The sequence below is a fragment of the Ranitomeya variabilis genome, chromosome 7 (genome assembly GCF_051348905.1).
Source record: "Ranitomeya variabilis isolate aRanVar5 chromosome 7, aRanVar5.hap1, whole genome shotgun sequence".
NCBI lineage: Eukaryota > Metazoa > Chordata > Amphibia > Anura > Dendrobatidae > Ranitomeya > Ranitomeya variabilis.
The window spans coordinates 25862664-25880253 of record NC_135238.1 but is presented as its reverse complement, the minus strand read 5'-3'; the positions used below and the strand labels follow the sequence as shown (position 1 = coordinate 25880253).

General features: G+C 40.4%; 1 protein-coding gene across 1 annotated transcript; it reads left to right on the top strand.

Moving 5' to 3' along the window:
* Positions 1 to 2421: 2421 nt before the first annotated feature.
* Positions 2422 to 10985, top strand: LOC143784712 (forkhead box protein J1.2-like). The gene is made up of 3 exons (XM_077273251.1): positions 2422 to 2505; positions 7724 to 8210; positions 9771 to 10985. The coding sequence occupies exons 2-3, from the start codon at positions 7752 to 7754 to the stop codon at positions 10422 to 10424; spliced, it is 1113 nt and encodes a 370-aa protein (XP_077129366.1). The 5' UTR covers positions 2422 to 2505; positions 7724 to 7751; the 3' UTR covers positions 10425 to 10985.
* Positions 10986 to 17590: the final 6605 nt, after the last annotated feature.

Sequence of the window (17590 nt, the reverse complement as noted above, 5' to 3'; positions counted from 1 at the left end):
TATAAGGGGGGATGGTATGGAGACAATGTTTTAAAGGAGGACAGTGTGGATCTGGTGATGTGTTCATGTACTGCTGGTGGTTCTGGTGCTATTCTAATGTGCTAATGATGGTGCTGATGGTGTGTTCATGTACTGCTGGTGGTTCTGGTGCTATTCTAAGGTACTAATGATGGTTCTGATGGTGTGTTCATGTACTGCTGGTGGTTCTGGTGCTATTCTAAGGTACTAATGATTATTCTGATGGTGTGTTCATGTACTGATGGTGGTTCTGGTGATGCACTAATGATGATTCTGGTGCTATACTAATGTACTGATGATGGTTCTGATGGTGTGTTCATGTACTGATATGATGGTTCTGGTGTTGTACTGATGATGATTCTGGTGCTATACTAATGTAATGATGATGGTTCTGATGATGTGTTCATGTACTGGTGATGTTTCTGGTGCTGAATTCCCCCATTAGAAATAAATACATTAAAAATGGTATTATATATTTGATAAGGCCACATCCATAAATGTTTGATCTATCAAAACGTTAAAAATGTAAAATTGATTAGCTTGTATGGTAAGGGAGAAGAGAGATCAAAATACGAGAATGATTTTTTTTTTGTCACCTTTCCTCCCTAAAAAAAAGTGATCAAAATATCATACGTACCCCAAACTGGTATCAATAAAATCATCAGCTCACCATGCAAAAAAAAACAGAGCCCTTTTGCAGCACCATAAACAGAATAATAAAAAGGCGTTAGAAAATGGCATTACAAACCCAACTTTTTTTTTTTTTACAAAAAAAAAATATCTGAAAGTTTGATATTGCCGCAATCGCACTGACATGGAAAATCATATTCCCAGGTCACTTTTACCATACAATGAATACTTTAAAAGCAAACCCCCAAGAAACGATGACGTAATTGGATTTTTTCACTGCAGGTTTATATTGTACTGCGGGAAGGGGCGCCATTTCAATTTTTGCCTGAGGCAGCAGAGAAGTTACAGTCAGCCCTGTAGTACCACACAATGTCCAGCAAAGGGAGCTCTTGGCCTTCATATTACAGACCTGTCCAGTGTTCTCCCCATGGCACAGAATTCTAGAGTCGTGCACTCATATAGATATGTTCTGTGGGCATGAACTGAGAACACACAGATTTTATGCAAAATGTGCCCTAAATAAATATATTTGAGGAGTGCAGACAGCAGAATATATATATACACACAACGGGTGAAATAAGTGTTGATCACATCACTGATTTTTTAAGCAATCATATTTTTACAGGTGCTATTGACATGAAATTCTCACCAGGTGTCTGTAACAACCCATCCAATCTACACAGGCAAAGAAATCAAACCAGAGATGTCCATAAATTAAGTTATGTGCAATAATGAGAAATGACACAGGCAAAAAAAGGATAGAACACATCAAGAAAGAGAGGAACAAAAAGCCATGGAAAGTCCTGACACCAGCTGAAATCTATCAGTAATTACAAAGCAATCCTGCCACTTAGTGAAAAATAATATCACATGGTCAACTGATGGTCTGTAAAAAGGTGTCTCATTACCAAGGGGCAACACGAGAAACATCTCTTGTTGGGTAAAACCAGTGAGCTGTCTCAATACCTTTGCAACCTTATTGTTGCAAAACAGTGATGGAATTGGTTACAGAAGAATTTCAAAAGGTTCCAGTGATCACTGTTGGGGCCATAATCCAGAAGTGGAAAGAACATAATTTTACTATAAACAAGACTTATCACAAGACTTGTTCAAGAGCCAAGGACCACCTGTGGAGAGATATAGAAAGACATGGAGTCAGCAGGTACAATTGTTTCAAAGAACAACGCCATTGTCCCCAGAAGTTATGGTCAGAGCTGGGTCGTTTGTGGAGGGTGAAGAACCCTGGTGCAGAGCAGGATGGCTGGAAACACAACATAAAAGCCAGGACCATAAATGACAAGAATTAACCCGTACGTTAAACGCTGAAAGGGAATAAAATAGGAAAATGCCAGAATTGCAGTTTTTTGGTTGCTGGCAGCTGCACTTCCCCCAAAAAGATGCAATAAAAAACTTATTTTGCTTATAAACGTCCTGCAGAGATGAACATTTTTTAAAGTAAATTTTTCGATAATTTTTAATTTTTCATGTAACATTGTAGAAAACTTCAAAATTAAATATTATTGTGACATTTCCCAAAACTTTACTTTTAAAAATGTTCATGGAGAGGCTCAAGTTTCCATCCCCCTCCACCTGCAGAGGACACACCAGGCTGCTCTCCTGCGGCCGCCACAGAGGAGGGGTCTGTAGACAATACCTTTAAACGGTTGAAAAATCTCCGCAATCTGATTGGACGCTGCGAGAACAGGGTACCTGGCAACCGACAACCAATCAGATGTCAGAGTTCTGTTTAAAGGACTAAGCTCCCTGGGGAGGTAAGGTGGCAGAGGCTGCAGCTCAGTGTACAGAGGGATCATTTGTCAGAGAACATCGGCCCCAACCGGCTAGTCTCTCCCAGAGGTAAGATCTCCATATGCTCTACATGTCTTTTATGCAATTTTAGCTTTTCATCACTTTTAGATGCCTAGTGCAATGCTTCCTAGAGAAGTTAGAATGCTTCCATAACTGGGGAGGAACTACAAGTCTCAGCATGACGGACTAATAGTGCACACTTACGGTGATGCGAGCGTTAACCTTAAGGATGCAACACCGGCCCCCAAAAAATAATAAAATAAAATGACAAATTCAGCTCTGCTACATCTCTGTATAGATAAAAGTGCATAGAGGGTATAGGGGTGTTATAGGGCCAGGGTCGGGGGGCATCGTGGGTTCGGAGGAGCATTGGACACCTGTTTGCTGATTAGATTTTCAGGTGATTTGATCCTGTCACACACATCCCAGGGGAGCGTCACCTCCTGCACATCACCTGTTACAGGGAAGACCGCCGGACACAGGCGGATACGCATCTGCTATATCATCACCATTGATCCTCACATCAAAGGACAAAATCCTCAACTTTCCCCACTTTTCACGAGCGAGGCACCTTTTTACAGAAAGTATTATATATCTGTAGCTTTCTGTACTGTCCCAGTGCACGGAGGTAGCAGAGCTGAGCTTGTCATCTGGCACACAGCGTTGTGACACCGAGATGTGGCGTCTGTGATAAAGCACAGCAATGTCATGTATCTGTATACTCATTTATTACAATACTCTAATGAGCAGCCTGGAAGAAGTGCACAACACATTCAGCTCAGCTACATCTGAACACTACAAGTACCGTTCTCTTGTTACATTGGCTGTAATACAAACCGCTACGATACTGTACCCTGCCATCATAATATTATGTAACACATTGTGCTGCTATCACATGGACCATCACACTTTACTACTACTATATCACCCTGTAATACCACTACATCTTACTAGCATGTCACACCGTAATACTATATGTTACTAGTGTATAAAACCGTAATACCACTATATCACACTGTAATCCTATCATATGTTGTTAGTGTATAAAACCGTAATACCACTATATCACACTGTAATCCTATCATATGTTAATAGTGTATAAAACCGTAATACCACTACATCAACCATAATCCTATCATAAGTTACTAGTGTATAAAACCGTAATACCACTATATCACACTGTAATCCTATCATATGTTACTAGTGTATAAAACCGTAATACCACTACATCACACCATAATCCTATCATATGTTACTTGTGTATAAAGCCGTAATACCACTATATCACACCATAATGCTATCATATGTTACTAGTGTATAAAGCCGTAATACCACTATATCACACCATAATGCTATCATATGTTACTAGTGTATAAAACCGTAATACCACTATATCACACTGTAATCCTATCATATGTTACTAGTGTATAAAACCGTAATACCACTATATCACACTGTAATCCTATCATATGATACTAGTGTATAAAACCGTAATACCACTACATCAACCATAATCCTATCATATGTTACTAGTGTATAAAACCGTAATACCACTACATCAACCATAATCCTATCATATGTTACTAGTGTATAAAGCCGTAATATCACTACATCACAACATAATCCTATCATATGTTACTAGTGTATAAAACCGTAATACCACTACATCACACCATAATCCTATCATATGTACTAGTGTATAAAACCGTAATGCCACTACATCACAACATAATCCTATCATATGTTACTAGTGTATAAAACCGCAATACCACTACATCACACCGTAATCCTATCATATGTTACTAGTGTATAAAACCGTAATACCACTACATCAACCATAATCCTATCATATGTTACTAGTGTATAAAGCCGTAATATCACTACATCACAACATAATCCTATCATATGTTACTAGTGTATAAAGCCGTAATACCACTATATCACACCATAATGCTGTCATATGTTACTAGTGTATAAAGCCGTAATACCATTATATCACTCCATAATACTATCATATGTTACTAGTGTATAAAGCCGTAATACCACTATATCACTCCATAATGCTATCATATGTTACTAGTGTGTAAAGCCGTAATACTACTATATGACACTGTATGACTACCATATCACACTGTAATACTATCATATCACTCATAATACAATCATATTAAACCGTAATGCTACCATATCATACCTTAATACTATTATATTACTATGCAATGCTAACAATCACACTGTAATACTATCATATTGCACCATAATGCTATCATATCACACAGTAATGCTATCATATGGTGCATCACACTTTACAACTATGTCATCCTGTAATACCATTACATCTTACTAGCATGTCACACCGTAATACTATATGTTACCAGTGTATAAAACCGTAATACCACTACATCACACCAAAATGCTATCATATGTTAGTAGTATATAAAGCCGTAATACCACTATGACACTGTAATACTATCACATCACACTGTAATACTAACACATCACCCATAACATTATTATATTAAACTGTAATGCTACCATATCACACCTTAATACTATTATATTACTCTATAATGCTAACAATCACACTGTAATACTATCATCACATACCATAATACTATAATATTACACCGTAATGCTATCATATCACATCTTAATGCATGGTGCATCACACTTTACTACTTCTATGTCAACCTGTAATACCATTGCACCTTACTAGCATGTCACACCGTAATACTATCATATGTTAATGATTAAAACTGTAATACTAACATATCTTGTTAGTGTGTAAAACTCTAATACTGTATCAAACCATAACACTATGATATCACACCGGAATGCTACCATATCACACTGTAATACTATTATGGCACACCGTAATGCTACCATATCCTAACAATTTATAAAACCGTAATACTATCATATCACACCGTAATGCTATCATATGGTGCTCCACACTTTACTACAACTATGTCGACCTGTAATAACATTGTATCTTACTAGCAGGTCACACAGTAATACTGTCATATCTTACTAATGCATAAAACCGTAATACTAACAAATCTTATTAGTGTATAAACCTGTAATACTATCACATCACACTGTAATACGGTCACATCTCACTCGTGTATCCCACCTTAATGCCATCATATCTTACTATCACTGACGGACACACAGAAGAGGGCCCCTGAGCAGGAGTGATATATGGGCCCTTTGCAGTCCAATAGTTCATCATCCATCAGCCCCTGCTTATTACCGTATTACACCGTAATACTATAAAATCACACCGTAATCGTACCATATCCCATTATCATATCACATGATGCAACTATATCCAGCCAGTGTCAACGTTCTCATCTTACTACTATATCCCGCTATTATACCATACTATCATATCATGCCATTATGTCTTCATATCCATGGCGGACAATGCTGAGATAATGGTACGTGGGCCTCTATATTGTCAATAGCTCTTCATCAATTGCCACCTGTATATGCCAACAAGCATAAAATCCGTCAGTAAATGTGAGCTGTAAAATCCATGACCTCTGCCCCTTATACAGTGTCCTCCTTTATTAACTTCTAGTTTCCTGTGTATCTGCACATTACAAATAGGTTATATCCCGATCAGATCTTATCATCCCACCCTCTTACTTTCATGTCTTACTATTATGTCCGACCATTACCTCCGCCTGACGGGACCCTATAATAGGATATTCGACCCTTATAATTTAGCGATTGCTGGTTACAAGCTAGGAAAGGGTTTGCATTAGCGTGAATATGTAACGCCGCTCCCTGGGTGACCTGGGCACGCGCGCAGGCTGCAGGAACAAGCGCTATTTGTTCTGAGCACATTTGAACAAATAGTCCCTGGGGTGAGGTCTTGGGGGAGGTGGTGCCGCGGTGACTGTGCCCATTGCGGGATATTATCCGGCTATATTTACTGTCATTAGGGAAGAGGCAGCTAAATGGAGAGCAAACGGCAAACAAGTGGGAACAGAGGCTTGAACAAAAGGCCTGCAACCAGCCTGTTATATATGATGACAGCCTATAAATTAATCCGGTTTATGAACACCCTTCTGTAAATTGACCTAAGCTGCAATACCACATGCAACCTGCAGACAGGAGGGCGCTGTTTTTTTTGTTTGTTTGTTTTTTAATGGTGGAAAATCCTCTTTAATTAAATTTGTGACTATTGGTAACTATGCATATGCAACGTATAATACGAGACTCTCCCTCCAGTCTCTCCGGTACCAAGGCATGGATGCCACTGTGGCCCTATGGGGCCCCTCTGTGTTCTTATGACACATGAGCAAGTTGAGTTCATGATCACCATATCTCTGATATAAATAACTTAAATCGTCATCATGATAAAGAGATTAAGGAAATTATAATAATTCCTTAAAGGGATTGATCATGTGAGGAAAACATTTTTTGGTAAGAAGGATCACAGAAAGTGGTCATAGCGTTTAACACTACTTGGATCCCCCCAAAGAATATTGTAATCTACATGGTGCATCCATTCATCACCCACTTTATATCATTTAGAATATTCCTTAAAGGGGCTGTCCACTACCTACAAGAAAAAAAGGTTAAAAATGGCACTGGAAGAAAAAAATAGTAAAAATGATACTCACCTAACAATCCGCTGCTGGTCCCGTTCTGACAGTTACCACCGATCATGCAAGTCTTTACTTCCTGTTCCGTCTGGACAAACAGGAAATGACTGCTCAGCCAATCACTGGCCACAGCAGCTTTATGCCTCAGCTAGTGATTTGCTACCTCGGTCACATGTGCCTGTGTAATGATGTACATGCTGCGGCAAGAATTTAAAGAAAATAGGGGGTCGGACAGTGTCTGAATGGGGTGGGGAGGACAGTATATTTTTGTAACCCATTATGAAACTTAAAAAAAAAATAGTAGAAGTGGACATCCCCTTTAAAATATATGAAAGGAGCATCACTCAAGTATATGGACTGCAGTCGCATGGTACAGTGACCTGGGCATGCATGCAAGGAATTCAGGTTTGTTTTGGAAGTAATGATGATGGGAGTTGAAAGATGATTTCACACATCCCTGGTTTTCTTATACTCCATGACTCAGAAGAGTCATGTAACACTGTTCATCCTAAGCCACCTGGTTCATGCAGACCTACTGAGGTAGTTACACATATGGAACAAAAAAATCAAAATAAGGACCATAGATGAACGTAGATGGTCATATGCCAACAGCTAGGTCTTACTAAATAACTGTGATGCCTTTATTACAGATCTGCCATTGGCCCTCTCCAGGGGACCATGCCTGTTCTTTCTTCCAACCATCAAGCTTCTCACATGGAGAAGGACAATATTCGAGAAGATGACAGCTTAACCAACCTACAGTGGCTTCAAGACTTTTCCATTTGGAGCTCAGACTTGACTTCATTTGCTATTTCTTGTCCTCCTGCAACGAACAAGACCCAAGGTCCGTGTAGCCCTCCAGCTGGAGATACGGCCTCCTTCCAGGCTCCTCGTACAGGGAAACAAAGGTCCAACAACGGATCCAATGCCTGGCCGTCTTTACCGTCTTCTGGACCAAATCCTATTCAGGAAGTGGATTATAGAACAAATCCTAATGTTAAACCGCCATATTCGTATGCCACCCTCATATGCATGGCTATGGAGGCCAGCCAGCAGAGAAAACTGACCCTGTCCGCCATATACAACTGGATCACCCAGAACTTCTGTTACTATAGGCATGCTGACCCGAGCTGGCAGGTAAGATCTGTTCACTATCTAGTTGGAGGTCCTAGCAAGAGGGATAGCTTGAGCTGCCACCTACCTTGTCCCTACCTTATGTGGTCTCCAGAGTCACCACAGTCAGGTATGACTGCTACCCAAAGGTCTAGTAAACCATATTGTGGCCATCAAAAGTAAAGTAAGTCAAGGCCTACTTGGTTTTAGGACTGGTACCAGCTCAAGCTTTCCCACTATCAAGGATGATTGAAGTGTATATGTTGTAGATGTAGGTATGTGGCAGAAGACCAAGGGTAGTCCTGTAATCAGAAAGGTGTCCCCCATAAGAGCTTGTTCATACTATTTTTTGCTGAGTTTTTGGAATGGAAACTGAGCAGAAACTACAATTTTTTTTTTAGGAGTTTTGTGTTTCTGAGGAAAATTTGGAGAGTCACATCTCAGTTTCTGCTCCAAAATCTCTTTAGAAAGCTTAGTGTGAGCATACCGTAGCTGTTCCCTGAAATAAGCCCCCAATCTGTCCCTTATCATTTCGTCCACATACATTGCATAACTAGTTTTCTCCCAGACCTTCCAATTCAAAATTCTAGAAACTCAACGTAGAGTCCTCTAACGGGTCTCTTAAGGACTTATATATCTGGTTCATCTGTAGCATTTAATGGCGCTACATGTACAGGATCAAGGTTGGACCTGATTTGAAAACTTGAGGATCAGCAAATCTTAGCTATATGTCTAAATGAGAAGACGGAGATTGAGATGGTGATGATTGACATGAAGTCTAGGATATTGATGACCCGAAGTATCTGCATACAGAAGGTAATAGCTATAGGACAAAGGTAACTGAGCTTCGTCAGTGACAGGAGATGCAACGCAATAATTGAGAGTCATATCATGAGGTAAAGACACATTTTTGAAGCCCCTTCAGATGTGGTTGCTAATTCTGCATCCCCTATAATTACATCCCCATCGGGCAGCAATGTGGACATAGACTATCTTGCATAGCCTGAAGTTTTGGTTATGCTTCTTCCTAGAAACATATCCTAGGATATTATTACACCTGTCTTTTTATTTTGTTTTGGCCCAGAGAGCATCTGTTTCTACTCTTACGTATTGATAGGACATGAAAGCATGAAAGGACATCAGTGTAAAGGGCATAAGAGGAGTTTTGTATGGAGGAATCAATGACCTGCTCATGTTGAGATGGGAATCCTCCTGTGATTACGGCACATTGCATTATTCATGACTTGCCTCATCTTTTGGTGAGGTCCTTGCCAGGTGTCCTTCTGTAGTCAACAGTAGGCTACCAGCCTGGCTTTGAGAGGCAGCTGCATAATGGAGCACTTTGTCCTGCCGGTAAGGGACACCTGAGCAGGTATGGTGTGGGGGATGACAGAGATGATGGGATCATTCATCTAATTTTCAGTAGTCATACTCCATTAACCAGACCTGAGATAGGCAACGTGTTGCACAAATTGTGGTGGGTCTACACATCTTACTACGGAGTATGAATAGACCTGTACATTAGAGCGTCTGTCTCATCATTCTTTCCATCTTCCATACATTAGTTTTTTTTTCCCATTTCAGAATTCCATCCGGCACAACCTCTCTTTGAATAAATGCTTCATGAAAGTCCCCAGAGGAAAAGATGAACCTGGAAAAGGTGGATTTTGGCAGATGGATCCTCGTTACGCTGATATGTTCGTGAATGGAGTATTGAGAAGGAGAAGGATGCCAGCTTCTCATCTTGACCCTCCAAGGTGCAGCAACGTACCGATCCACCATCCCTACCAGTCATCTGTTCGACCAAATAACCGCCAAAACCCAAATTCTTCTTGCAGTTACAAGCAGCTAAGGAGGCAAGAGAAGCCCAGTCCTGTTTTGCCGGCCCTGAGGTCACAGGAACGACATGGGGACAACTTCTTGTCTTCTGAAAGTGATCATCTGCGTGGAAGCAACTTTGATGACCTTGATCTGCAGACAGCCTTAATATCAATGTGGTGGGAAGAAGACATAGGACCTTCTGGGGTCAATGCGTCAGTTGTGAACACTTCCAATTTGGAAGTGTCCCATCAGGAACCTGCCATAATGGATAGCCAATGGTTCCTGCCTACTGACCACCATCCAACTTGGCAAGAGTTGAAAGAGGAACCAGTGGCGAATCAGTGGTTCATAGACAATGGTTATGTCGAAGATGTTTTGTATGAGTGCCCACCATGGGAACGGGCTGAGACATTATGACCTGTCGACCGGAAACACAAGCCTTAAAGCAGCTTATGGTTGGATTTCAGATTGTAATGACTGATGTGAAAAAAAAACCTGGAACTGAGGAACTTTTCAGGCCTTTGGTCTCCTTGACCTTTCATGGTTGGAAAGTTGCATTTGAGGTGGGTCTTAGGGTCTAAATAAAGCTCACATTGTTAAGGATATGAGGCCATTTGGATCACCAAAAACTAAAGGACCTTAGCCATATGATGACACACAGATCTCTGCAGGTTTTTTTTGTATTCCAGGCCTGGACTTTAGGCCTTTTCTTCATCCTGCACTAATGCGATATCACTACTTCAGAGAACTTGAAGGTCACAGCCATTTTATTACATCAAGCAGAAATATATTTTTACAAATCCTTTAAAATGATAGGATATATATGAACAACGCGGAGATCTATATGGAGAGCAAATATCATAGACTTTATGTTGACAGTACATGGATTTCATATGTGATGTGAAGGATAGTCAGATCTAGATATGAGGCCTATGAATCGGGCCCGTCTGACATATGCAAAATAAATGAAGCATAATTAAACAGTGTCCTTTTGCTTTTTTTCTGGAGTGTTTAATGTTTGTTTGTTTGTTTTTGTTATCGTTTGGTAATAGGATTTTTTGTATAAAAAAAAAAATAGAAAAAAAAGGGCTGTTTTACTTTTATTTCCTGTCAGCAACAGCACCACTTTTGCCCACAGTCTGTATCTGGTACTGCAGCTCAGGCCTATTCAAGGAAATACTGCAATACCGCTCTCAACCCACCGACAAGAGTGGTGCTGTTTCTTGAAAATAACTTTTTTTGTTTTGTTTTGAATCGCATACAACTTTTTAAAGCTTTTATGCACCTGACTAAAACTTATTCTATCCTTGTGTTCCAACGGAGGGGGAATATGAAGGTGATTTATGATGGCTGAGGCTTATCTCTGGACACCAATGCATACTCTGTAATAGGACAACCCTGCACCTGCCATAAACGTATAATGCAAGTGAACGGGGTCACTTTGCAGTCGGTAACGTATCACCGCATGCAAGTCACAAAAAAGTTAGGAAAAGTTTGATTTTTCACAATGTATTTGTCGTGGTATTTTGTGTGTCGCTATACACCTGTACTATTCTGCATACAGCGTAGTTTGGCAGCGTGGCTTGTATCGCAGCAAAAATCAACATGGAAATATTGGTGTCTTTCTATGTGGCAGAGGGGCCATTGGGACCCCTCCAGCACGAAGACCAGGGTACCGCTGCTACCTTTGCACTTCCCCCTATACTTTCACCCCTAACTATTGTTGTTTCTGAATTTTTTATTAGAATCAGGGCCGGCTTTGTTGTTCGTTTATGCCTGGTATTGCAGTATTCACTTCAATAGGGCTGAGCTGCATTACCTAACACAACCTATAGATAATGGTGGCGCTAATGAAGGACAGCATACAAATTAAAGTTTTGTGGGGGGTTTTTTACTTTTTTGTTTTCAGACTGTTCTTCACTGCCGGTAGCTAATAGTCCCATATACCAAGGTCTGAGGACAAGGTATGGGAACCTCCCAGGCGAGCACAGTCCCATTTTATCAGGTTCCCTGTGTAATCCTAGATCTCTGTGTGATTAGCTCAGCAGATGACAGCTCATTATTTCCAGCAGGGGCTCAGTTTCCCGTGGTATAATTACACAGGAGGGAGGGAATGAGGTGTAGGAGTCAGAGCTGGATATAAGGCACCATGTCACCCCCGTGACCTCACATTTAATGAGACTATGTGGGAGTCAGATAAGGTTGGCAGACCCCAAGTATGCGAGTCTCTGAACCTATAGGTTATCGGTGGTCTTTATCTGCGTCTCAGTCCATGCACTTGACTATATTATCCATCAGTCTTAAAAAAAAAAAACTCCCTTCATGGTCAACAGGTCATGTCAGATCAGGGAAGAAATATGGACGTAAACACTTCACTTCTTCTATGTATGGGAAGATTTGACATATAATTCTCTTTATTCACAGATTAATTAATCATCCTGTATAGTATATTCCATGTGCCTTCACTATTAGGTCGATTTCACACATCCACGTTTCACGGCCCGAGTGCGGAACGCGATGTATGGACCGGCCGCCGATCTCCTGGCCTGAACTCAACAGCCTCATAGGCCTATATGTTTGGGTCAGGGTACCAGCGGCCATTTTGTACATGGTGGTCCGTAGTAGTCGGACCATAATATACAGAGATGTCTGAGGCTGCGAGAGATGGTCATGGCCATGTTGATTTCCAGGCCTTACTACATGGTTTCCTAGGTGACCCGCCACAGAGTGTTTCCTCAGGCAACTCGTCACCCACTCGTGACTCCACTCCACCAATTCTCCCACAACTGACAAGTCCAGGGCTAACAAATATATAGAACAAAACATTCTCCTCACACACCAGTACTAAAAACACTCCCATATTTACAGTTTCTTTTGCCCCTCTAAGCCATGTTGTCGCCCTGCACTTCAACACCACTACTTCTAAGTCAGCGCGAGGCCTTTTCTGGTCCCAAACAGACGTTTAGGTCAGGAGATCAGCGCTATTATGACAGAATGACTGCACTTCATGACCCCCCACTGCCTGAACCCTAGAAAAATGGTGGAATTACTGCAAAACAGTTTTGCAATGTGAATGAATTGTGACTTTTTCCCTCAAAAAAGGGAAAATTGAAGTAGTTTTTAAGTCACGCTAAGGTCGGCTGGACATATACCGTTTTTTTTTTTCCTTGTATGTGAAAATTTTTTCCTCATGCATCTTTTTTTTCAGTGTGCTGGGCCCATTTTTCGTCCATGTGTCAGTTTTTACAATCATTGTTGCATCAGTTTTTCACGTATATATATATAAAAAAATCTTAGCTTCCTCCTTAGCTTAGCTCCTACCCATTAAACTTCTGCATGTTATTGTTTTTTTTTTTTTCCTTGGTATATTGACTTGCATTGACGAGTTCAATAAACCAGACAAAAAAATAAAAAAACCTGATGTGTGAAAAAAGCCTAAAGCGGCAGTCTTAGGGTACTTTCCCACATCCGTTTTTCGCCGTCAGGCACAATCTGGCGAATTGTGAAAAAAACGGATCTGGTGAATTATACTGCCGGATCCGTTTTTTTCCCATAGACTTGTATTACCTCCAGATTGCACCTGATGGCCTTCCGTTTTGTCCGTTTTACAAAAATTGCCGGTCCGGAGGCCAGAGAAAACGTTCAGAGGAACGTTTTTTGTTCCGGCGAAAAACCTGACGACGCCAGAATCTATGTATAAATTTCTTAATTGCTATTTCTTATTTCCTGATTTGGTTTTGAATGATTTTTGAAGAGTTATTTTTCCCTGAAGCATTTTTTATTTCTGTAGTCTTTTGATTGGAGAATGCCTATATTGGAGTGAATTCCTTTAGCGCCGGCTTTAACGAACTGACATATACTGTTTTTTTTCCCCACCGGATGTTTTTCATAACCTTTTCAGGAAAATAATTGGCAATAAAATCCTCCTTATACGAATCGCAAAATGGATTTCCCATAGAAATGAATAGGAAAAGTTATCCAAGATTATCTTAAGCAGATTTTGGAAAGGATCCACTCTAAAAAGTCTTCAGAAAGCAAATCAGCTCCAAAATCTTCTTCAAATACTTTAAAAACTCTTTCTATTTATTTCTACAGGAATTCCACTGTTTTTGCTTATTGCATTTTTTAAGAGCATTTTTTGCATTAATTTTTATTGCATATTTTTCAGCTGCGTTTTTTTTGCCTCTTTTTAATATGTCTTGTTTAAAATAAAACTAATTTGTTTTGGAAACTTTCTGTTTGCTCAGTTATTAAACGTTATGTACGTATTACATGAGATTTGACTATGTTTCTGCTGCTGAAACACACTAAAAATATATAAGAAGTAGTGAGGAGCGTTATCCCAGAATGCTCGTGCTTAATTGAGTATTTTCGGTGTGCTCGAAAAATATGCTCGAGACGAAGTGGCTGCATGTCACGTGTTAGTTTGACACCCGCTACACATGCAGGGATTGCCTAACAAACAGGTAATCTATGAATGTGTAGTAGCTGTCGAACATTTGCGCAACATACGGCCGCAGGGACTTGAACATATTTTTCTAGCACGCCGAAATGCTCGATTATCATTCAAGCAAGCTCTCTCATCGCTCATTCAAGTCTATGGCGGAAATTTGCATATAAAGTGCATATTTACTACCAGATATATTGACATGCTTAGGATTTTGAAAACAATGCCCCACAGGTTAATTTCTGCAGCGTAAAAAAAAAGCACAGTGGCATGAAATTTATAAAAATCTGGAACTGTAATATGCTCCATTTTAGGTTTTTTTCATGCACAAAAAAAAAACCTGACCAAATACTCATTGTTTCAGGAATAGAAACCTTCTCCAAAAATTCTTGACAAAGACTTGCATTTCCTGAAGTGCTTTCCACTTGACTGTGGAGCACTTTTGATCGGATTCCAGTGTCACGGCCCAACCCTTACCAGTTGTTCCATACTGGTCTATAACTGGTATACCGGACACCATCTAATTTGAGACCAAGATAACTCACTCTGATGTAAGCAGGAACGCCTCCCCTGGTGAAATGGATCTCGCGGGCATGTGTGGCACCGCTCCCTCACTAACACACAAGCTGTGAGCAAACACAAGCTCGATAAATATTCCAAGACTGAGTGAATTATTAATGGGATCCCGTCACCTGTCAAGGACCTGTCACGCACCTGTCGGCCCCACACTCATCCCTCCGCTCTGTAATGTGCTCTCATCTAGACTTACCCCATAACATGGAGGATGACATAACAAACCCTTCACTGTGGGTAAATTAGCATAGTAGTAGGCCATCAGGTCCCACCGGTGGCTAATATCTAGGCTTCTCTTAAATTGGGTACAAGCCATGACACCAATGATTGTAGACAGGCCAAGATGTACCAGCTGTGGATGGCGTCATGTTAAGACATAGTATTCAGGCATTTTCATAATGGCAGGTGTAATTATTCAACATAAGCCCGGGGCCAATACGTGAGGCTTATATATAGTATTTGTTATATAAAGATTTTCAAACGCAAAAACAAATCCCCAAACTCTAGACTGCAAAATAAAACTTGTTATAGCATCCTATTAACAGTGAGGAACTAGAGTACAGTGAGGCATAAAAGAGTACCAATATTAACACATTATAACTCCACTATAGACCCATTCCCCTGAGGAAGCTGGTGAGGCGAAACATGTCGGGAGAAGATATAAGATTCTTTTAACACCATATGCAACTGTATCATGCATGACTAATAATCTAAGGCCAGGGTCACACTTGCGTGTGCAATACGAGAAACTCGCGCGAGTCTTTTGCATCAATGCCCAGCACTGCCGCCGGCACTTGGGACTGTAGGGTTCAGCTGCATAGAAATACATGCAGCCGCATGCTCCGGTCCTGAGTGCCAGCGGCAGTGCCGGGTATTGATGAGTTTCTCGCATTGCACATGCAAGTGTGACCCCGGCCTAAATGTGATACTGTTTAAGGACTGCAGTCATCCCTGTTATTGATATCATATTACCTCCTATCTTAATGTTCCGCCTAGCCAGCTCAGCGTCCTCAGGGGGTCTATAGCGTACATAATATTTAGCCATTTTCATAATGACGGGTGTGATTATTTAACATAAGCCCAGAGCCAATACGTGAGGTATATATATATATATATATATATATATATATATATATATATATATATATATATATATATATATATATATATACACACATAGTATATACATACATACATATATATATATATATATATACTGTATATACATACATATATATATATATATATATATATATATAGCATTTGTTATATACAGATTGTCAAATGCAAAAATACCTAAAAAGTAGACTGTAAAGCAAAACTTATTTTTTTGTATCCTATTAACAGTGAGGGACTAGAGTACAGTGAGGCATAAAAGTGTACTAGTATTAACATATTATATTATGACACTATTATAAACCCATGCCCCTGAGGACGCTGGTCAGGCGAAACATGCCAGAGAGGTTATGAATAGTGATGAGCGAATATACTCGTTACTCGAGATTTCCCGATCACCCTCGGGTGTCCTCCGAGTATTTTTTAGTGCTCGGAGATTTAGTTTTCTTCGCCGCAGCTGAATGATTTACAGCTATTAGCCAGCTGGATTACATGTGGGGATTCCCTAGCAACCAGGCAACCCCCACATGTACTTAGCCTGGCTAATAGCTGTAAATCATCCAGCTGAGGCGATGAAAACTAAATCTCCGAGCACTAAAAAATACTCGGGACACCTGAGCGTGCTCGGGAAATCTCGAGTAACAAGTATATTCGCTCATCACTAGTTATGAATAATTCTTTCAACAGCATATGAGACTGTATCAAGCATGACAAAAACAATCTAAATGTGATACTGTTATGGGCTGCAGTCATCACATTTATTTTATATTGTATTACCTCCTATCCTAATGTTTCGCCTGACCAGCGTCCTCAGGGGGATGAGTCTAGAAAGGATCTATAAGATCTTAATATTGGCACTCTTTTATGCCCTCCCGATTAATATAGTACTTATATTTACTGTCTAGACTTCAGGGCCTTTTTTGCCTGTTTATAACAAATGTTTTAGCTTACGCCCACCTAAACCTGCTATTATTATTTTACATATGGTAGACTGCCTCTGCCATATTACAGGTGGAGCAGAATGTATTGATACAGGCAGCACGCACCGTGTCCAACCCTTTAGGTCAGTCAGACAATATCGTGTGACGTGACCACGCGACGGTAATTTCCCGATCTCTTCCTTGTGTTACACGTAAAGAATAAAGCCACGTAACCTCATCTTTCAGTCGCGCGCAGATCGGGTGTCGGGAGGGTTAACCCTTTTACAGCCGAGCTGGGTGTAAGGAACTATCACTTGTGGTATTGGAATGAGTTTTTTTTTTGACTGGTAGAAGCTGCTGGGGTTTGTAGTCCCACAGAGAGACATTGACAATCCTTTATGGCCACTTTAATGGTTGTTAATGGTGGGTGCCCGGATTGGGGAAGCAAATTTTATGGTACTGGGTATAAAAAGGTGCACCATATGGTCCCATTAACCAGGTCCTTCCTGGCCGCCAATATTCCATAA

Bases quoted from the DNA above. Each gene is read 5' to 3' on its own strand.
- LOC143784712 (XM_077273251.1), top strand. From the start codon at position 7,752: ATGCCTGTTCTTTCTTCCAACCATCAAGCTTCTCACATGGAGAAGGAC. The intron at 8,211-9,770 runs GTAAGATCTGTT...TTCCCATTTCAG, and splicing joins ATGCTGACCCGAGCTGGCAG to AATTCCATCCGGCACAACCT.